At 36.9% G+C, this 22,718-nt stretch overlaps 2 protein-coding genes across 3 annotated transcripts; one reads left to right on the top strand and one right to left on the bottom strand.

Annotated features, from left to right (window-relative positions):
- Positions 1 to 1,202: 1,202 nt before the first annotated feature.
- Positions 1,203 to 10,218, bottom strand: LOC121752768 (pre-mRNA-processing factor 39-like). 2 transcript variants are annotated; one of them, XM_042147866.1, is made up of 14 exons: positions 10,041 to 10,218; positions 8,690 to 9,148; positions 7,601 to 7,704; positions 7,222 to 7,451; positions 6,460 to 6,627; positions 5,681 to 6,032; positions 5,050 to 5,193; positions 4,140 to 4,292; positions 3,939 to 4,055; positions 3,369 to 3,449; positions 3,020 to 3,169; positions 2,332 to 2,622; positions 1,979 to 2,083; positions 1,203 to 1,536 (listed from the first exon to the last, which is right to left on the bottom strand). In XM_042147866.1, the coding sequence occupies exons 2-14, from the start codon at positions 9,120 to 9,122 to the stop codon at positions 1,438 to 1,440; spliced, it is 2,427 nt and encodes an 808-aa protein (XP_042003800.1). In that variant the 5' UTR covers positions 9,123 to 9,148; positions 10,041 to 10,218; the 3' UTR covers positions 1,203 to 1,437. The 2 variants fall into 2 exon arrangements, with proteins under 2 accessions (XP_042003800.1, XP_042003802.1); XM_042147868.1 differs by having other exon boundaries at positions 1,203 to 1,521.
- Positions 10,219 to 16,503: 6,285 nt separating this feature from the next.
- On the top strand, positions 16,504 to 18,345 carry LOC121800717 (60S ribosomal protein L23). Its single transcript, XM_042200230.1, has 4 exons — positions 16,504 to 16,624; positions 16,717 to 17,001; positions 17,505 to 17,546; positions 18,102 to 18,345. The coding sequence occupies exons 1-4, from the start codon at positions 16,612 to 16,614 to the stop codon at positions 18,182 to 18,184; spliced, it is 423 nt and encodes a 140-aa protein (XP_042056164.1). The 5' UTR covers positions 16,504 to 16,611; the 3' UTR covers positions 18,185 to 18,345.
- Positions 18,346 to 22,718: the final 4,373 nt, after the last annotated feature.

Raw genomic sequence — 22,718 nt, 5'->3', positions numbered from 1 at the left:
TGCGATATTTTTAAAATAAAAGGACCATAATACCCTCCAACCCTTAGAAGGTGTTTTTGAACTTTTATAACGCACAAAGAATGAAAAATAAAAATGTAGTATAATTTTAGTCATTCGTTAGTTACTCAGGATGAAAGAGCACACCGATATTATTCTCTTTTGCAAGTTCGTCTAATAATCCTTTAGTGACATAGTTATCACTTTTTCCTGCAATGCAAAAGAACTAGGCCATTTGTCAAAGTTGCGGAACAAATCTTTTACGTGTCAAGTAAACTTAGATTATTGTAATTAAAAATTAAGGTATTTTGCAGTACAGATATATGGATATTTCATAGTAGAATTATCTAAATTTTTGTAGTAGAAAAGTATGTAGATATTATATATAGTACTAACCTTTTTTTGTTGTGTGTCTCTTCCAACTTTTAAATCCTTCTTTTCATCGTAGCTCTTCCAACATCACTATGTCACTCCATAAACAACTGCATTCGAATTTGTTGGTGCATTGTGGATGTTGATTGGATGAAGGAGTACCCTTCACTTGTAAGTTGTAATCAAGGAATTTTATGTGGAGAAAAGATTTACTATCGTTTAATGCCAAAATTTCATACTATATCCTAATTGGATCGATCTTCATGATGTCATACTATATCCTAACGAATTTTCATTATATTTAGAGAGAAAGGATAAGAAGGAAGGTTAATATACCAATTTATAGAAAATCGAGGTAATAAAATGAATGCTTGTTTAAGTAGTTTTAGATTTCATTCTGCACAATTTTCCTTGATTTACAGAAGTGATTTAAAAGCTAAATGTGGTCATAGAACTTTTACAAACAATGGATCAATAAAAGATATTCCTAGTTTAAGTAATGTTTACGGTACACAGCCCAAATTCCATTTATTTGCGAAAGTGATTCAAAATCAATCTTATACCTAATCAACTGAAAATCAACATTAGTAGCATAAAGCTTCCAAAATGTTTCTTTAATAATTAGAGAATATTAAGTCCTAAAAAAGTTTCAAAAAGTGCAAAATTTTCATACGTGCAAAGTTAGAGACTTCTCATGATAATTTTTTAGACTGACAATTCAATTCTTAAAGTTGAAGAACGATTTATTATGTGATCCACTCTAAACCAAAATAGGATCTTGGAAAATATTTGCTTTACTTTTAGTATTTTACTATTATTAAATAGCCAGAAAATGTGCCAAATTGTAAATGGAATTAATCTTCAGGACATAAGTATCTGAAGAGAAAGGAGTTATATTACACTGAGATCGTCTAAATATAAGCTATATCTACCAAGTATTTTGCCTACGAGCTGACAACTTAAAACCCCATTCATAGCACACATAAAACTCATCGTATGTGTCCTTATACCTTACAACCGACCGACGAATCAAATTACACAGCAAAAATGGACCGATCCATTGCTTCCTTAGTAATAACCGGTGTAGTATCCAGCAGAGGGTGCGGCAGCAGCAGTAGGAGCTTGCTGGGCCGGAGTTGCAGCTACAGCAGGCTGTGCATAAGCCGGCTGGATTAAAAGGTAAAATAGAAATTAATCGACTTCACAGCAGAAGAGAAAATTATCAATCTCCAGAACACACACAACCAGAAACAAGGGTAACTTTTGTTCAATTTGTAATTAGCTCGACAGCTAATTCAATTGGATAATCATGTATGTATAGCAATATGCAAGGACTGATGAGATCAATCAAAAGAACAACAACATTAATTTTATCTTTGATACAACCTATCTATATTCCCTTCTTACATACATCTAGGCACGTTTTTATTTAGCTAAGATCTTGAAAGTGATCACAATTTTGTTGAGGTGGGGCAGGTCACTGATGAAAAATTTCAAAAAGGCAAAACCATTTCTTTAAAGTGGGAGGTGTGAGGAACACATTAGTGATCACATCAAGAAGAACTAGCCGAACACCTAAAGTAACAAAACAAAAAATCTTGTTTGCTACCTGCGCTTGGTAGGTCTGAGGATAAGTTCCATATGCTGTATTTTGAGGAACTGGAACTGATGCTTGAGGATGTGCATAACTTGCTCCATAACCAGCATACGCTGCCTATGCACCGAAGAAAATTAAAAATAATAAAGTATACAGCAATTTGCATTATGCAGCAGTTATACGAATGTAGAACCTATTGTAGTGGACAAAATAGGCCAATTACTGTGCCACAGGGTCCTATATGGCTATATGTATTTCTTATATACAAGAAATAAACCACTCGTGCATCATGGAAATGCAGAAAAAATAAGATTGATATACTTATCTCGCTAAAATTGCAGGATGTTTCAGTTTTTAATTTATACCTGTTGTGCATAATTCCACTGTTGTGCCTGAGATTGTGGGGCTTGAGGCCAAGTTTGAGGTTGTGCACCATAACCTGCTGGCCACTGACTTTGTGTACTAGGATACACACCCTGCACAGAGGGTACAGAAGTCGAAACAAGTGATTTTGCAAGTTTTGTTCTGTCCGAAGCTAAATAGTACTCGGCATGACGTTTCTTTGACACTGATGTGCTTCTATGGTTCAAGAACAATTTTGAATGTCGGTAATCTGCCTTCTTAACAGACATAGCATCTCCAAACAGATCCAGGAACTGCAAATTTCAAATGTAACGAGAAATTATGGCATGCCCAAATAAGACCTCTCATTCATTAAACCCAAATGGAATCAGAATCTCATTTGACAAAATTGAGATATTTGTGCATGGTAGTGGGAAAATTAAGCAACAAATTTTTAGTTTGCAACATAATGCAGAATAAAGCTAATACAGAGGTGTCAGTATCATTCGAAGTTGAAGAAGTCCACATGGTATAACTTGATTGCAGTCAGACAAACTTATGTCCAATGCATTACAGAAAATCTAAGTGGCAGCACAAAAAGAAACATAGTAGAACATTGGTTGATAATAAAACAAATTAAGAGGCCACATCATAAAATTTTGGCTGAATTGCAAATTCAAAAAATTGTTTGGAAGCTGCGAGATTCATTACCTCCAAGAAAATGCTTGACAGCTCCTCCCGGTCATCAACACTTGCAATACTAGGGTTGTCAGGACTGGGAACTATAAATTTCTCAACCAAAGAATCTAGATATTCTGTTTGCTTTGGAAGTGTTTGAACTGACTCTAAGTGTATCATTGCCTGCAAGAATCCAGATATAACAATTGAAACCAAAGGGTAACAGTATGAGTGAATTAGGAAGACATTTCTTTTTTTTACATATATGTGCACTATCAATTTCTCTCTACATGGTCATTTTCCACTTGTGTGTGTAAGAAAAAGAGAGATACGGAAAGCTAAGTCGCGAAGGACAGATCAAGGATAGCAGAATGCATATAACCTCCAGAAATGGTTTTGACAGTGGCGCACTCTCCACACCTCGAATAAGAATCTCTCTTGCCTCTTCAACATTTCCAGAAACCTTCAATACAAAATTTAAGAATATTTGAGATGTATAGCCCACAAAAAAATTTAAACTATCTCCAATGGTAGTCACAACATGTCATAAAAAAGTCAGTGCTTCATACATTTTAGTGTGAGAACGTTTACTAATATACAGTTAGAGGAATAGATAAGTTAAAGGGCATGTTAAACTGTCTGACGATAATGAAATGGGACATGAGCATTCTAGACAGAGGAAAAGATAGCACTAATCAAACTTGTCATAAAAATGCTGAACATACTGAAACTGAAGTTCAATTCAACAGAACATGGTACTAGAAAATGTAACTCCTTTGAACATAAAACTGGTTTAAATAGCCAAAATAACTGAAACTTTTTTCTAGATGCAAGCGATATGCATAAGTAGGAGAATAGTGAACTATAATCACATACACTAGTGCAATAGAAAGAGCACAACTGCATAAGCCAACGAGCACAAGAACGAGTAGTATGAAATTACAAAATGTACCAAGAATATGAAACGTGAGTACTGAGCGAACAACAAAGCCAAAGCTTGGGAATGCTCCTTTCCCTTCTCAATAGCAATTGCCTGTTCATACAAAGAACAAGCATCTTCCAATTTCCCCTGTGAAACAAGAAAATATTAAGTAAGAAAATGATAGCAGCATTGCCAACCAGTAAACAAGAAACCAAAGTCAAGAAATCTTACAAGTCGGTTTTCCATGTTTGCATGCTTTATTATTGCCTCTAGAAGACCAGGTGCAATCCCAGTGTGAACGTGTTGAAAAGCAGCTCGAGCTCCCGAAATGTCACCATGTTGCTCTTTAAATCGAGCAGCAAAAAGATGGATCTCTGGCTGCCTCTGTGCAAATGTTACATAGTTAAACAACATTAAAACAAATTTCAGCCAACTGACAAGTCTAAATCACTCGATTAATCATTTACAATGGCTTACAGGACAATCGTATCACTTGAAATATCAAGTCTCGGACAATGAAACAAGTAAATGGTAATGATCGTCATGATTGCCACAAATTGGAGGCAGTAATATTCGTTGAAGTGCTTTTTTATAACTAAAATAAACAGGCACAATCAATTTTTATAACTCAAGAAGTGCTTTTGTTTCTTCTATTATACATATCAAACTCCATCTAGTTTTCTAGCCAAATAATTACCAAGCAATTACTTACTCCATCTCAGATACCCCCATCTTCAGGACAGCTTGGGATTCAAAAATTCATAACCTTGCATAAAATATACTGGAGCAATGTGGTTTTCATGACATTATGCACATAACATGTATAACTTAGAGATAGAGACGAAACCCTTGAGCAAATATAAGCAGCAAGAAGTGGCACATACAACTAACATGTTAGATTAAGGAAGAGAACTGATTTAGTAAGTCATCACGAACAATAATAGTAAGTACAAGTTCTCATGGCTATCTATGTGCATGTACTTGATTATTAAAACACGGAAAATGCGATTAAGATCTGTAATAAAATAAAAACATTCTAGCGGGATCAAGAAACCATCATATTTGACAATTCAAATAGACCAAAGACATGAAAAATATATTCTAACTATATAGCTAATATCAATAACTTGAGCGATGCTACCTTGACAAACACTAGAGTGGCACGAGCAAGAGCATTTTCCACAAGTTCCATACTACCACTAGCTTCCATGCACAGGACATAACGTATCCAGAATTCAGGGTATCTAGCACATGCTATTAAACACCTTTCGTAGAGCTTAACAACCTGAAAATGTAGATAATGTCACAGATCGAATATCTAGTTCAATATTATGAAAAGGACAAAATGACAAAGGAGTGCGAAGGAGAAATGCACAAGGAATACTCCTCACTGGCGGAAAAAGGGAGGCCCCTCAAATATGAAGGGAGGGACCCTCCTTGACTCACAGATAGATGGTTAGGAAGATAAGAACACACCTGCATGTATAACATTGGAACTTTAAACCATAAATATTGTCATACTACACATCTGAACCCAGAATTTCGACTCACAAATGAGAGTTTGAGTACTTAGCCTTATCGAAAGCAAATGAAAGGCCCATGCTTTCGTCCAAGTTCAATATCCCTTTTTTAAAGAAGCTTCTCCAACGGTTTAGCCAATAAAGCATATGACGCGGCAGATACTACTTAACTGTAAGTCAATGTATAACAAGGACAACTAAAACTACACGCCAAGAGAAATTAGAAAATGTCCAAATTAAACACTTAGATACCTTATTGAAGTCATCTCCACCTTCTGTGAAATCAAGATAATTATGCCAATTTTCAAGCTCCGCAACATTGAGAGGCCTCACGTGGAAATAGGGCCTCCTGATCGCTGTTTCAAAACCAATGATCTTAAAATCGAATTCTTTAGCTTTCTTATACATCTCTTCCCTAATAGCAATGTACTTCTCCAATTCCTCAGCATCTTTCAAGCTTGCGTTTACAGCCGTAGATGATTGTTCTGCAGCATCAGGAGGAACCTCTCCCTCATTTTCTTGAGAATCTGTATCGGCAATGACAGGTGCCTCCTCAGCCGTTCGCAACTCAGACAGAGGACGACTAGCAACCAACTCTTTAAACCTGTAATAACATGTGCATGGATATCCCACACAGGGGTCAAATTATCAGTCATGAAGAATAAACCCACAACACAATTATAATTTACAATGTGTATACTGAATACAAATAAGCAGGTACTAAATTGAATGCTAGTTAACTCTTATTCCATGTAAAGGAAGATTTAAAACAAAAACACAAGACTAAGGAAAGCAGAATCAGGAGAATGATTCAGTTTTCAATTTTGTTTCAACTGCAATACAAGTAAAAAACTTCCACAGCCAACATTCAAGTGGAACTACTTCTTAGTAAAATTGAGGAGCATGGGATCAAGAAAGATGAACTAACAGGAGGTTGACTTGACAAAAATATAACTAACCTTCAATTCATAGCAAGTTCAATTACTATGAAACAAACATTAAACCTAACAAGTCTATGTGCAAATTATTACCCTTCAAAATAGCGATCCAGCTGCTGATTTGGAATCTCTAACACCCTTGTATAAATTGTGGCAACACGGGACCAATTTTGTTGTGAAATTTCATACTCTATGTATTTGTCCCAGAGTGGGAAGCACAAATAATCTGTTCCAACATAAGCTAATGCTCTTTCAAATAGCCTGAAACATCATAACAGTATGTGAAGTAAAACTCAGTAAAGATGCAAGATACCAACAATGCCCCACAAAAGTATAAGCAGACTAGTATCAACAAGGAACTATTCACTCAAAGAGCAGTTGAGAATTCCAAACCAACAAATTATGCTGTTCATTTACCTTCCTCGACAGAATCTTACACAGCTTGTCAAGGATGAGAGATATAGGCCATCTTAGTCGTACTTTGCGAAAGCTTGAATAGCAATTGTGTTTTGAAACACCTCATGTGCAATGGTTAAAAAAAGAAAAATTTCTTGAAATTACATTACTACCCCTAGAGAGAAGTGTGTCTGGAAGGCTGCCGAGGCCATGTTACATTTGAATCCCAAAAACTCAGCTACTAAATAATAGCAGTCAAGCAGAAAGCAAGGGTTTGCACATCAGGAAAAAATTAACTTGTCTAATGTGCACTCCCTAGTCCCTACAAACCTTAACACCCCAGACTTCAGTAACGGCTGTTGCAGATGGCTGAAAGCATGTTAGAGTGAGACGGAATATCACTTCAGCACTAAATAACAACACACAGCTTGAATGACATAGTGGTTTTTAAGGATTTACCTTCTGATAGTGTCAGCATCTCCATAAGTGCCAATAGCGAAGACACAATAGTGCAACCACATGTCCACAGAGTAGGTAACTCCTTGAACAGCTCGTTCATAAATCTGTGCAACTTTGTCCACAGAGCTTAGTCGTGCCTCATGATCAGCATACTTCTTCCAGTAGCCATAGCAAAGAGGAAATTCCGCCAAAAATGTGTCATAAACTTTTCTAATCTTTGAAATATTGCCCTGATTGAGGAACTAGCACAGTTAGTTTCATTTGACAGTAACTAATCCCCAACCCATTCATGAGGCAGTAACTAAATATCAAGTTGATCTATTAAAAACAGTATGCAGAAGATCATTAAAAACCTGAAAATTGAATTGATCAGACATACCTCTGATTTTCTCTCTGTTTCGTCAATTAAAGTAGTCCAAGCATCAAAGTCCAAAGAATTAGTTGTTACTATGCTCCATAACCTTTCTTCTTCTGCGCTGAGGGCTGCCAGAGAAATTTAAAACATGAATCAGCACTCCATCAAAATGCATTGCAAGGAAAGTGTTTATAAATGCACCATTGTTAATTATTTTCATCTCCAGAACAGATTATCAAAACCTTACATGTAGAAAATTTTGAGCCATCTCATGTATATACAAGTTTGCAGTTGAGATTAAGTGCATCACAACGGCGGGTAATATCCACCTATGGGTACATAGGATAGACCAGCAAATTACCAAGGAAGCAATAATAGAACCATGCAAATACTCAATCATACAGAAATAAATTATGCCTTTTCATCAAGTTAACCGCCACTACCAACATTATATGTCCAAATATGGGGAATTTACTCAAAACTTCACGGTTTATCCAACTAAAAGCCAAAAAAGCCTGAGACATTATGATCTTAAGAATTCACTTAGATAAAAACAGAAACACTAAGCAAACACCCTTCCAAAGATTTCAAAATGAGGGAAAACTTGTCAGTCCTACTGCCTTTAAAAGTTATTTTACATTGAACACCTAAATCCAGAAGAAAACAATGTTATCAATCCCGTACGGTGGTTTATGGCGGTCCTTCTGAAAATTGCCACAGGGATATGGCGCATTGGTATTGCGGTATATGGCGGTCAATAATTAAATAAATAAAATAATACTCATATAGTTATATATAATTCAAGAATTAGAAAATAATAAAAATATAACTTCTAAAACTCTTAAAACAATTAATAAAGCATAACATACAGCTCTAACTCCCACGTTTCTTGCATAATGCCCCATTCCTAAATGCAGTACACAACGCAACGTTGTCAAATAGTGGATATGGCGGTGCCATGGCACTATGGCGTTTCCACCAGCGAACGCCACGCCATAGCGCCATGGGACCGCCATATCCGCTATTTGACAACATTGCAATAAAATCAGATTATTGGAATAGAGTAATCTAGCCTCTACTCTACTCAGTAAGTTTTAAATTATCATAGAATACCAGAACCATCCGAAGGTTGATACATAGCAGCAGATCCAGTAACATCGGCTGAAGCAACCCCATTTTCAGAAATAATACTGGCTGCTCCATCCCTGGTCATGCTATCGCCATTGCCGAGTGAAGCATCATAAACAGAAACTTGAGCTGAATTTGCTGATGAGTTTGCAAGACCAGTCAAATTTTCACCAGCATCATAGGCCATTGTAACAGGGGTTTCTTGCTGGGAAACATTTTCTAGCACCACATGAGTACTCCCAGCATCTGCATTCACTCCACTGGATGAAGAAACGATTTCTCCTGTATTAGATATGCCACCAGGAGCAGCATTTTCAGTTTCTGGAAGAATGGAACCAGCTGCATCAGAAGCATTAACACTAGCAACATTCTGAGCTACAGAAGATGCTTGTTCCATCATGGTTTGACTGTCGCCCATAACACCAAGTTTGTGCCCACAAATAACTGCATAAAGTACAAGTAGCTTTTGTTAAATGAGCTACTGGTTCTGCAAAATATTGCACTCGCTGATAAAGATTTGATGAAACCATGATCCTCAGATTTCGCTAGCATAACGAGTCACGCTTATAAGTTATAACCAAGAGTAATAAATTCATAACGTTATGTTTTGAGGCAGTTCATTTCACCAAAGAAATATCCAAACCCATATAACTAAGACTCCAGTATTCATAACAAATTTCTTTGAGCACGTAACACGTGCCAACAGAAATAACCAATGAAAATGTTACATTGTTGCCTGCCTTCTCACGCCAGCATCTGAGAAATGGAAAATATAGCTTTGTTCCATGTAAAAAAAGCATGAACATCAGCCGAAGCTGCCACATCCATAGAGAAACTCTCAGTTAACGGTATAGCTTTGCAGTATACATTTCATCTTTCCCAACAGACGAGTGAATCATCAACCATCCATTAAGTATTACAGCAAATCACACAATAATACTAACACATTTAGCTCTGCTGACATATGGAGGTTCAGGAAAGAAAGTTCACAAAAGAACTTCAAGTTTCATACTAATCCAAACCAGAAAAGCAAACTATCATATACTCGTGAGTCCCGACAGCCGTCCTCACAAACAACTTGGTTCGTTTTCAAACCACATCACCAGAAACCACCCATCAACTACATAATTAGGAATTCGTGCATAAAACCCTAATTAGCACAATCCACAACAAAAAAAAACGCATAAATAAAATAAATTATAGAGCTCATCAAGTGAAAATGCACATAACCAATCAACTATTTACGAAAACTAGTAAGCTACCCACGGATTTGCAATAATCGAGCTACCAAAGTCGTGGATAAATTGAAAAATAAAAACAAGTCATTTTAACAAACCTGCAAACGGATAAGAGGACGAGCTATCTCCAAGCTTTCCAAGCCCGAGATTCAGAACAAGAACTCCGAATTTTAGCTCACACAATGGGGAAAAGAAGACCGGAAAAGGGAAAATCGGAGCTTTCGATTGTGCAGTTTGGAAGCAGAAAACACAACAGAAATGATATGGGCTCTTCGCTAAAAGCCCAGCCCAACTAAATGGTTGTGCTATATACTCCATGTATATTTATATAGCAAACAGCCCAATTTAATGTTTGTGAGTATAATTTTTTTTATAAAAATATAATACTCCCTACTAAATGTTTGTGAGTATATAACAATTACAAATGCATGGGTTTCAATTTGAGTATTTCAACTTGATATGCACCAGCATGTGATTAATGTGATTTGAAGTATTGTTTTCTTCTATTGTCTGGTTAGATGATTTTGAACATTAGATTATGTAAATATATGAACAATGAACCTTTGATTCGAATGCCTTCACCTAGGATAACGAGTCATTTGTTCTAAAGTCCATTTTCTATGGAATTATGGTTGTTAGTAAATTGAATGTTTCCAAGTCTTAGTTTGTGTAGAGTATGGTAGTAAATTGAATGTTTCCAAGTCTTAGTTTGTGTAGAGTATGGTAGAATGGAAATAAATGAAAATAGTATAGTTGAGCTACTGATAATGGCTAGTTGGACATATATTGTGAGAATAGATTGGTTCTGGTCAATGGCGGATTCAGAAATTTCATATCGAATGCGCAATAAATAATTACACCGACTCTGAGATTTAAAATTCAATTTAGCTTTTTTAGGTTATCTATATAAATAATAGATTATTTTTTGATATTATTACTTGAAAGCTATTAAAAATGAAACTTCTTGGATATTTATATAATAATGAATTTATATTAGTTCTTAAAAAGTTTTAAATATTTAAACTAAAATAAAATGCATCACATTCTTTATATAATCCCAAATACGAGCATTAGAAATCATAAATAAATAAAGATTTTCATTTATATATGCATTATTGTGCATAAAATAAATGAGAGAAAAATTAATATATTATTATATTGTATTGAACATTAGATAGAAACTATAAACAATTAATCAATATTATAATTTATATCAAACAATACATTATTTATTGTGTATAAAATAAATGAGAGGAAAAATAATATATTATGATATTTAATGCATAATAGAAACTATAACCAATTATTTAATTGATTGATCAAGATAGAATAAGTACAATTAATTAAAGCAGAAAAACAACAAATTAATGCAGAATAGAACAGAAAATAACAACAACTGAGCAGAGAGAACTCGATCATGGGCCAACACTATGTTAGAAGCGCATATTACCATAGGCTACTTGCAGTTTTGGTGTACAGTCGTACCCATTTGTTGTTAACTAGATCTGCCACTGATTCTAGTTATTAGTTCATGATGTGTATTTTTCAGGCTTTTATATCAATAACTAATAACACACAAGTTTAATAAGTTAGCTCTAAAATTACAATATTTCTGCAAGAGTACAGATGTAGTTGTAGTAAAAGAGTGTCGAACCACAATGAGGCGTTTGATTATTTAACAAGAATTAACAAGATTAATAAACTAAATTTAAGAACTAAAGTACGAAAATGGAGAAACTCGAGAGATAAAGAACATTGCTCCCAACAACATTCAGATGAATCACTATTGTATTGATTCTATATTTAAGTTCATAAGCAATTGAGAACGATGATCAATTTTACACTCTAAAAGTACTGAACATACTTAAAGAATTGTAGTACTAGTACTAGCTGAACACATAGCCAAAAGTACCTACTCATTAGACTATCATTCCCGCGGAAGCGCAGTAAATACTAGACTAACTTCTCAAAGCCGACAAATATTATGGTTAACTGAACACTTAACACATAAACATCTTCTCATCAAGCTAAACTCCTACGGATGCGTAGTAAGTATTAATTCAACATTGAAGACTTTTTTACAGCAATATTCACTTGTACATTTATCTATGAACAAGATAAAATTAACAAGTTTTTCATCTAAGTTTTCTTCCAGTTTCCAAGTTAAAGAGACATTGGAAATAGACAATTAATATACTACACTTAGCATAAATAAAATCCGAACCATAAACGAAAACCAAAGTGAATGATTAAATATACAATCTCTACAATCAATTCATCCTACTAGTGTTAGGAGCAATGAAGACAAACTAGCCACTCATGCTAAAGAAGAAAAACCGAAAGATTATTGGTGTTCTCCGGTAGTCAATGGTAGTCCGTCTCCGAGATGATGAAGATTGGATTCCGGATCCTCCTCCTTTCTTCTTCCTCTTCTCCCTTCTTTTTCTCCAATCTCTTTCTCCCCAATTTCGTCTCCCCTTTTCTGTCGTGTGATTCTTTTTTTTATCCATGCAACCACCGAGAAACTGCCACTTTGCAGTTATAAATTAACTGCCCGGCCGGGCGAAATGGAAATGACAATCGCCCGACCGGGCGAAATGCTTCTGGACTTCAACACGAATTTCACCCGCGGGTGTTTTGAAAGTTAAAATCACCCGACCGGGTGTTCTCTCTGGACTCCTCCTGCCTCGCGAATTTCACCCGACCGGGTGTCTTGAATCTGGAAATTCACCCGGTCGGGTGTAAGTTCTGGAATCCTCCAACATGCATTTCCGGCGAACTTCCAACTTTCAACCATCCTAAACTTCAATAAAAGCACAATTTGATGAGTTATAATTAACATAAAAGTGTGTAGTCTAAGGGGGAAAAGTATAGGAAACCGTAACCGCGAAACACCCTCGCGGTTTGGTTCCGGTTCGGCAATTCCAAAATCGGAACCGGCGGTTCCGAACCGTAACCGCCGGTTCCGGAACCGTGGGCACCTCTAGTTGTGAGTAGCTTGTGGCTTGTGATGACAATTCAGTAAACACTTGGCGAAAATATATAATGTGATGTACATGGCATTAAAATCTTCCTTAAGTCCATAGCCTAGTAAGACTAGATAATCCACTGATTGAGGAAGTTTGTTTTCGGGTGCAACTTACCCATTTAAGTTGTTTATTGGCTATAAATGCAACCATTAATATCATAATCTTATATTTCCAACAGATTAACTTATATTGATTAATCATCTTAACATTGACAACAAAATTTTATGCTCACACACATTACTAAACTTGTGATATTTGCAATTTGGGATTAAATCTAAAGGAATAGCTTGATGAACACAATGGCATTTATTCCCTTGGTTACGCTGTTGATTCTAGTGAGCGATTGAGAATTTTACAAGAACATATCCTTCTAAGAAATCATTTCGTGAGTTTGGTCTATATAATTGTTACTACCTTCGTTCATGAAAATATTTTCATTTTTTTATTTTGGATAGTCCATCAAAATTAATATATATCTAATTTTGGTAAGTTTTTCTATTCACCGGCGTGCGATTTATTTTCACATAATAATATTCTAACATTTTTTTTATCTCAACCTTTTTATTATTTTACCAATTTTGTATTATAAGTCGTGACTAGTGTTATCACCCATGCTATGCATGGGATATAGAATTTTCAAATAATGATAATTTCTAAGGTAAGTAAACAAAGGATAAAAAGAATATAATGAAGTTCATACTTAAGAATATGGGTTAATTATATAAGTAGTCATAACACTATAAACACAAAGAGGAGATATGTGACTAAGGATCAAAGCTTATGACATAGTTAGAATAATATATACAAACAAAAAAACTGTTCTACTAAGGATCAAAGAGGAAAAAATCATAAAATTTAAATAAATAAATAGTTTAATTTTGATCAATAAAACATTGATGTTCATAAATAGGAACAAAAACTTAAAACAAAACAACACTCGAGACTGAAAATCAGAAATACAATATTTCTTAACTTCTTCTGCACCTTAAAGACTGAAAATCGGCATTGCAATATTTCGTAGTTTCTTTAGCACTTTGAAGAATGAATTTATGCATGGCAAAATGCTCAAGAATTACTGATTGATTCGCGTTTGAATCTATTAACCAAATACGTAAAAAATAAATTTTATTTTTGTGAGTTGTTGTAACACTACTTTCCAATAACCACAGGCTAATATCTTGTACTCCCTCCGTCCCATGTAGGAGTCCCGGTTTACCATTTTTTGGTGTTTCAATTTAGGAGTCTCGGTAGCATTATTCCATAAATGGTAATAGGACTCACATTCCACTAACTTTTACTCACTCACATTTTATTATTAAACTAATATACACAAAAGTAGGTTCCACATTATACTGTATTCTTTCACCAAATTTCCTTAACATTTTTTAAAACTTGTGCCAAACTCAAATAGGATACTAAAAAGGGACAGAGAGTAATATAAATCAGTCAAATTGCACACTTTTTTGAAAAAGTTTTTCTGCTAAAGGTATTCTTTTGGAGAAGAGGTTTGAATTAGTCTTTATAATCAATAGATAATTATTCAAACAAACTTCAAAAAGATTGCATTATATTATTATAAGATATGTTTCAATATTCTAAAATGATATTTTGGTATTGTTCCAAATCTATAAGGGCATGTTCACTATGTAAGAATTGGTCAATTCTTGATCCAATTGGGGGAATTATGGTGTTTACCTTCAACTAATTAATTGTTGGGGTCCTTACAATTGAGGTGGGGTCCGTACTATTAATGCCAATAGAGGAAGAATTGAAATCTTGCCTTTTAGGTAAGATTTGTTAGTACATTGAAAAATGCACCAAGAAATGGACTTGGGTTTTACACATTTGTCTTACTTTTCCACATTTCCACCTTTCCACTTGGAGGGATAAATTTGTCAATCCATAATTTTATTGGTTCAAAGTCTTTATTTTGGGTAATATTTGGGTCAATTCTTGGCCAATTCCAGGATACTAAACAATGGGGAAAAGAATTATATATGTGGCTAATTATGGTTCAATTATTGGAAAATTTAATTCTTCCAATGTTAGAAATGGAAATCTCCTATAGTGAACAGGCCCTAAAAGTTTTTGTTCTTATTTTTATAGTTTGAATTTAAATTGTAGTAATAGGCTCTCTGCACGAAAAGAGCTACAGTGTGAAACTATTGCGTAGTAATAATTTATCAACTATGGGAGACGGTCCAAATACAATACATAATAGTACTCCTCTATCCCGACTAAGATGACACATTTCTTGTCGGCACAAGCTTTTAGGAGTTATTTGTTAAAGTGCTATATTGGAGTGAGAAAAAGTAAGTGTAAGTATTAAAATAAAGAGAGAAAGAAAGATGAATAATTTAATAGGAGTGAGAAAAAGTGGTTGGGTGTATTAATTGGAGAGAAAAAGTTTCAAAAAAGGAAATGTGTCATCTTAGTTGGGACAAACTAAAAAGGAAAATGTGTCATATTAAGCGGGACAGAGGGAGTAATTTTTAATATTTTTATCAGTAATATCACTATTGCAAAAACACACAAAAAAAAGGCTCAATTATAATGATACGCAATAGAGTGGAGTACATTTATACCGGTTTCATAAAATCCAAATATTAGTTTAAAGTAAATTGCCAAAATTGAAAATCATTATAATTTGAAAATTATGTAATAACAAATGTCTATTATGACCACTCAATTTTATTCATATAATTGAAAGTTAGAAGGGATATTAATCGGACATGTGTACAATTTATAAAACATAAAAAGAAAAAGAAAATAGAGGCGTGCGCGGGCTCCACCTTTAAGAAGGAAAATGCTACTCTAGTTATATATTGTCTCAACATATTAATCTTTTACTCTTCCAATATGTTTTAATTTGTCACTAAATACATATTTTTTTGAAAGATTTTACCGAATGCAAAGATACTGCAGATTTTTGTAATGTATTTTTCAAGATAAAAAACATTATTCAATTTATCAAAATTTCTATTTGGATGATGATTTAAATTTATAAATTAATGTCGTAACTCGTACGTTAGTGTCTTTTTCATCTTATTGTGAACCAATAGGATGCAATTTTATTAAAATTTAAAATCTCATAATAATGTTTTAAATATAAAATGTAGGAGTGTAATTTAAGTTTTTAATTCGTGTAATTTATCAACAAATTAGAAGAACGTGGAACATGTAAAAGTTTGAAGTCTTTTTTTATTTGTCTTGGTTACGCTGTTGATTCTAGTAAGCGATTGAGAATTTTACAAGAACATTCCTTCTAAGAAATCATTTCGTGAGTTTGGTCTATATAATTGTTACTACCTTTGTTCATGAAAATATTTTCATTTTTTTTATTTTGGATAGTCCATCAAAATTAATATATATCTAATTTTGGTAAGTTTTTCTATTCACTGGCGTGCGATTTATTTTCACATAATAATATTCTAACAATTTTTTTATCTCAATCTTTTTATTATTTTACCAATTTTGTATTATAAGTCGTGATTATACCTTTTTTAGTTTATCCAGTGATTAGGCCCAACTCTCTAAGCCCACAGCAAGAAACCCTAGCCCACACTACACGTGCTTGTGATTTCACATACAAAACCCCAGCTCCTCGGACCTCACTTCTTTCTAGAGGAGAGCTGCAAAAATGTCGAAGCGAGGTACGATCGGCCGATCAATTACCGGATTTATTCAAATTTCATACCTCATTGTCCAAATGTATGGTGCTCATGTCATGATTTTATGGTCGCAGGGCGCGGTGGATCCGCCGGAAACAAGTTCCGGATGTCGCTTGGTCTGCCGGTGGCGGCGACCGTGAATTGCGCCGACAACACCGGCGCGAAGAACCTCTACATCATTTCGGTGAAGGGGATCAAGGGTCGCCTCAACAGGCTTCCCTCCGCCTGCGTCGGCGACATGGTTATGGCGACTGTGAAGAAGGGGAAGCCCGATCTTCGTAAGAAGGTTATGCCCGCCGTCATCGTCCGCCAGCGCAAGCCGTGGCGCCGAAAGGACGGAGTCTTCATGTACTTTGAAGGTAAATTTAAAGCTAACCCTAATTTTTTCGAGTTTTCTTTGATTTTTTGTTTACAAGCCTCTGTTGATAGAATGGTAGCATTTCATTGCTTTTGTTGAAGTGGAATTTTGATCTTTCGCGTAGCTTAGGTGTTTCACTGGTAAGCTATAGCTTTGGTTTTATCTCCCCTTTATCAAACACTATCATTCAACTAATTCTTCTATTTTGATTTGAATATCGGTAACTTTTTAAAGATATTTAGATACCCTTAGTAATCTTTACTGAGAGACATTTTTGGATATTCACTTGAATTGCATGATTAATTCAGTTTCCTTTGAAATTAAATTTTAGTGAGTGCATTTAAAAATAATAAGCCTTTTAGTTGGTCTGCTAACATTGTAACATAATTATTTGTATTGAGTTTTTGCATTTGAGAGTACTGACCTGTTTGCTTACCAGTTAGTTAAGTTAAATTTGAGTGAAAGACATATATCCAACCAATGGCCTGTTTTCTCTACTTGCAGATAATGCTGGAGTTATTGTCAATCCTAAGGGTGAAATGAAAGGTATAGTAATTGAAGTTTCTTGGACTAAACATCATTCTATTTGAACAGTTTTTCTGTTTAAAGCATCTTGCCTTTTGTTGAGAGCATGTATGTGTTTATTATGTGTGTGCCTGTTACATGGTATGCAGTTAATATTGGATCCAATTCCCAGATCTCCATTCATTCGATCAACGCCTGCAATAGAGCCCATGTTGCTCTTTGGAGTGTTGTTTATCATGAATGATGAATCATTACACATAATATGTTCCTGGCCAATCAATGTGTTTTTTTGTTTTACGTCCTGTCACTATACTTTTAGTTGCATAACAAAATGTTAGTTATGACTTATATTCTCTCCTACTTTACTCCTTGGAACTTAAACATTTGTGCCTGTGGATGAACTATTTGCATCCCGTGACTCTTCTACTGTAGCATAATGAACCCCAAATATAACATATTTCCCCCATACTTTACACCTCAGAATGTTGGTCCCAATTGGAGGTGTTTGAGTATGGACTATTATTTCAAAACATGCATGCTTCTCTATCTTAAAGAACACATGCTTGTTCATTGCAGGTTCTGCCATCACCGGCCCTATTGGAAAGGAATGTGCGGATCTGTGGCCCAGAATTGCCAGCGCTGCTAATGCCATTGTCTAGAGATTGTGAGCTTCAGTTAAATCCTTGTTTTTTTTTCTAGTGTTGACTTACAATAGTTTGGAGGAGATGAAATGAGATTTTTGAAATGGGTTAAATGTTTTTCATATTTGTATTATGGTGACTTTATGTTAATGAAGTTCCATTGCTTTGATTTGGATGCCCGTTATGTTTGTCACTTCTAATAATTTTATTTGTAGATAAATTTTTTATTAAAGTCAATTTTGGTTCTAAACATATAGTCAAAATACGAATTTGGTCTAAAACATTCATTTTTTGGAAAATAGGTCCATAACAAATGAAATTCTGGTTGATTCAGTCTTTTTTTAAGATTTCCTCGATTTCCCGATTTGACTTAATCTGGGATTATTACCCACAATTATTTTCTAAATATTTAGCCCGTCGAATTTGCGATAGTGAGCTCACTGCTTCTAGTTTCTATCCTCGACAACGCCACCTGTTTCTATCCTCGGCAATGCCACCTGTTTCCAGCCCGTCGAATTCGCGATAGTGAGCTCACTGCTTTGCCCTATCAAGCCCTCGGTCCTCTTCGCTGTCCGCCTTCGCATCTCATCGTCGAGCGGCTCCCCCAGACGGAGCTGCTTCCACCATCGCCGGCCCTCGATTTTTGGTGTTCGCTGTTGAGAGCGAACAACGTCGTCACGGTTAGAGTCACCATCGAGTCCCTCTATCTGCGATGAAACCATCTCTGTCCCCAAATTTTTGTCGGCTCGTCACGACGCCAACGCCTCTTTCCTCAGCTCTCTTTGTTCAATTTCAGACGACGTTGGACACCCCGTCGCGTCACCTACTGCTATCGAAGCTCCGTCCACACATTCTCACCGCTATCACACATCACATACCTACAAAATCTCTCAAAAACTCTCACACACCAACACCTTCCCGTTGCCCTCGTGCAGTTCACGTCCGCCTGCTTCCAACACCACCACGTTCACGTTCGCATGCTTCCAGCACCGCCCCGCTTCATCCCACCCCCAGTCGCCACCCCCACAGGCTCGCCGTCTCTAGAAATTCCGACATCAGAACCACCCACATCTTCCCCCGCACTCCACCAGATCGATCGAGTACTCCGAGAACTCCGGCAGCAGCCGCGGGTACTCCGAGAAGGAATCGCCGCCTAGATCGCACTCCACCACCGTGCCACCAGAGCTCAGGAAAATAGAGTACCGATTTGGAGAAAGGAGGAAGAGGAGAGAGATGCGAGAGAAGAATAGAAAAAGAGAGTCTATTTTGCAATTCCTTTTTTTATATATATTTTAATTAATCATGTATTATTATATTAATTAGGTCAAAATTTCATTAATCGGGTGTTGACCGTTAGTTTTTAACGGAATCATAAAAAAAGGATCGAATCGATGACGGTTTCATTTGTTATGGACCCGTTTTTCAAAAAGAGAATGTTTTGGACCAAATTCATGTTTTGACCATATGTTTAAAACCAATTTTGACCTTTACTCTAAATTTTTCTTATTCATTTCTCAATAGTATCAAGGAGACGAACAAAATGAGCTCCAGTATTCGCAAAATCCTATATTTACCATTCAATTCATATTACTACAGTTACATAAAATTAAATGGTAGAACAATCATTGTCAAGAAAGTAAGTTTGGGAAGACTAGTGACATATGTAAGTAAAAAAATTGTAATTAGATTTGTTCATAATGGTGTATACATAATTAGATTTTAAAGTATTTTTGTTAAAATCTACTACTACCTCCATCCCACAATAAGTGTCATATTTTGTCATTTCGGTTTGTTCCACAACAAGAGTCACATTTCACTTTGACTATAAATGGTAAGTAGACCCTACATTCCACCAACCAATTCTACTCACATTCTATTATAAAATTAATATACATAAATGAGACTCATAATCTATTAACTTATTCAACTTACTTTTCTTTATATTTCTTAAAACCCTCACTCACACTAAATGTGACACTTAATATGAGACGGAGGTAGTACTATTCATTAATGCTAAAAAATTTAAAGGTAATTATTACATACTCCATTAATCTTTTCAAATTAAATATATGCTGATTTTGGATATGATTAACTCTTCTATCGGATAGCTACATAATTAGAGCATCCACAGTGGGGCGGACATCGGGCGTGCTATCGTCCGCTACTGTAGCCATTCGGACGATGCCCGATGCATCGTCCGCCCCATTGCGGGCGATGCAGACGATACCGCGGAGGATGCAACGCGTTTTCAATTTTTTTAATTATTTTTAAATTTCTTTTATCTATATATACCTCACTTTTCATTCTATTTTTTCACACTTTTGTCTCCCATCCCTCATCAATTATCTTTTCCCCACACACCAATCATTCTCTCACTAAAAAAATGAGACCTGGCGACGATTGGAGTACCTCGGAGGGCATTACTCGGGCCTTGACTCAGGCCTTATTCGATTGCGTTCATGAGGTTGCGGTGGAATGCTTGGCCGAAATGGAGCGCGAGCATGAAGCGGCGGAACAGGTCCAAGCGGAGCAGATCCAGAGGCCGATTCGCCGTCGGACGTTTGTCCGCCGCGAGCACGACATAGCTCACCAACGTCTATTCGCAGACTATTTTGCAGAGGAACCACAGTGGGGCCCGACGGTTTTTCACCGCCGGTTTAGGATGAGACGAGATCTTTTTCTCAACATTGTCCACACGTTGGAGGCACTTGATCCTTACTTCTAGTATCGGGAAGATGACATCGGCAGACCCGGATTTACGCCGTTACAGAAGTGCACGGTAGCACTCCGGCAGTTGGCCTACGGTACCACGGCAGACATGTTCGACGAGTACCTTCACGTCGGGAAGACAACTGGCCGCGAGTGCCTGAAGAAATTTTGTAGGAGAGTTGTGGAGACTTACAGCGATACATATTTGCTAAGGTCGACTACTGACGATTGTCAGGCCCTGATGAAGATGCACGAGACGATGCACGGCTTTCCTGGAATACTAGGGAGCATAGATTGTATGCACTAGGAGTGGAAGAATTGTCCGACGACGTGGAGAGGCCAATTTACAAGTGGATACAAGAGCAGTCACCCGACGATGATCCTCGAAGCCATCGCTGACCATCGGCTATGGATCTAGTATGCTTACTTCGGTGTGGCGGGGTCGAACAACGACATCAACGTCCTGAACTCCTCATATCTCTTCACCGGGCAATGCAATGGCAACGGCCCGTCCATCGAGTTCACTGCAAACGGACGCCAACATCATATGGGGTACTACTTGGCCGATGACATATACCTGAGGTGGCCTGTTTTTTTGAAGACGATCACCTACCCAATCGGTGAGAGGAGAGTTTTATTCGCGCAAAAGCAGGAGGCTGCGCGGAATGATGTGGTGCGGGCATTTGGTGTGCTCCAAGCGTGGTTGGCTATAGTGAAGGGTCCGACGCGGTTCTGGTACAAGGACGTCATCACCGATGTCATGTATGCGTGCATCATCTTGCATAACATGATAGTCGAACACGAAGGTGGAAGAGTCACCGATTGGGGCGATGACGAAGCTGGATCTAGCTCCACGTTCGAGGATTACCGCCCCACGTTCGAAGATTGGGGCGATGACGAAGCAGGGTGACACCGCCCCACGTTCGAGGATTACCAGCAGGCTACAATGAGGTTCTAGCTAGACATGCCTCAATGCGCAACCAACAAGACCATGCTCGGCTCATGTCCTACATGGTTGAAGAAATTTGGAATCGCCACTGCCGTTGAATTTGTAGTATTTTTATTTCGTACTGTACTCTATGAACTTTCAATGAAATGAAGTTTTTATTCAAATTTTGTAGTGTTTATTTATTCAAATAAATAAAATGCTATAGGGAGGACTATAGGGCGAACTATATGGCATCGCACTGCAGGTGGAAGGGTAGGAGGATAAAATGCTGATGTGGCGGAGGATAGGGCGCCCCATTATGGATGCTCTTAGGGTATCCACAATAGGGGCGGCGCGCCGGCCGCCCTGGAGTCGCCGCAACCGCCGTGGACGGATGGGAGGGGACGGAAAGGCCATCGCCGAGTATTCGGAGAGGACGCGGCGGGTGGGGAGCGGCGCGACGGTCTACTGCGCGGCGAATGCGCCGCGGCGTGGACAATTTTTTTTTCATTTTTTTAAAATTTATTTGAATTGACTATAAATACACCTCATTCCCCTCATTATTTTCATACCATTCTAACTCTTTATTCCTACTTTGTCTCTCTAAAATTTGTGGATTCCATTGCTATTAAAAATGGATGATTTGTGGAATGACGAGTGAGATTCTCTTATTCAAGAGGTGCAGAGGGAAGCCAACGAGGAGGATGCGGCGGAGGCGGCGGAATTGGCGGCGGCAGCGCTCCCTCGTGCGATTCATCATCGTCGGACAATCCCACGAGACCATACCGGAGCGCACCAGTGGCTGATGGCAGACTTTGGCGATAACCCACGTTACCCACCAAAGATTTTTCGTCGGCGTTTCAGAATGTCGCAACAGCTCTTCACCCATATAGCGATGACATTGGCGGCGCGGTA

The sequence above is a fragment of the Salvia splendens genome, chromosome 1 (genome assembly GCF_004379255.2).
Source record: "Salvia splendens isolate huo1 chromosome 1, SspV2, whole genome shotgun sequence".
Taxonomy (NCBI): domain Eukaryota; kingdom Viridiplantae; phylum Streptophyta; class Magnoliopsida; order Lamiales; family Lamiaceae; genus Salvia; species Salvia splendens.
This window is presented reverse-complemented; position numbering and strand designations above follow the sequence as displayed.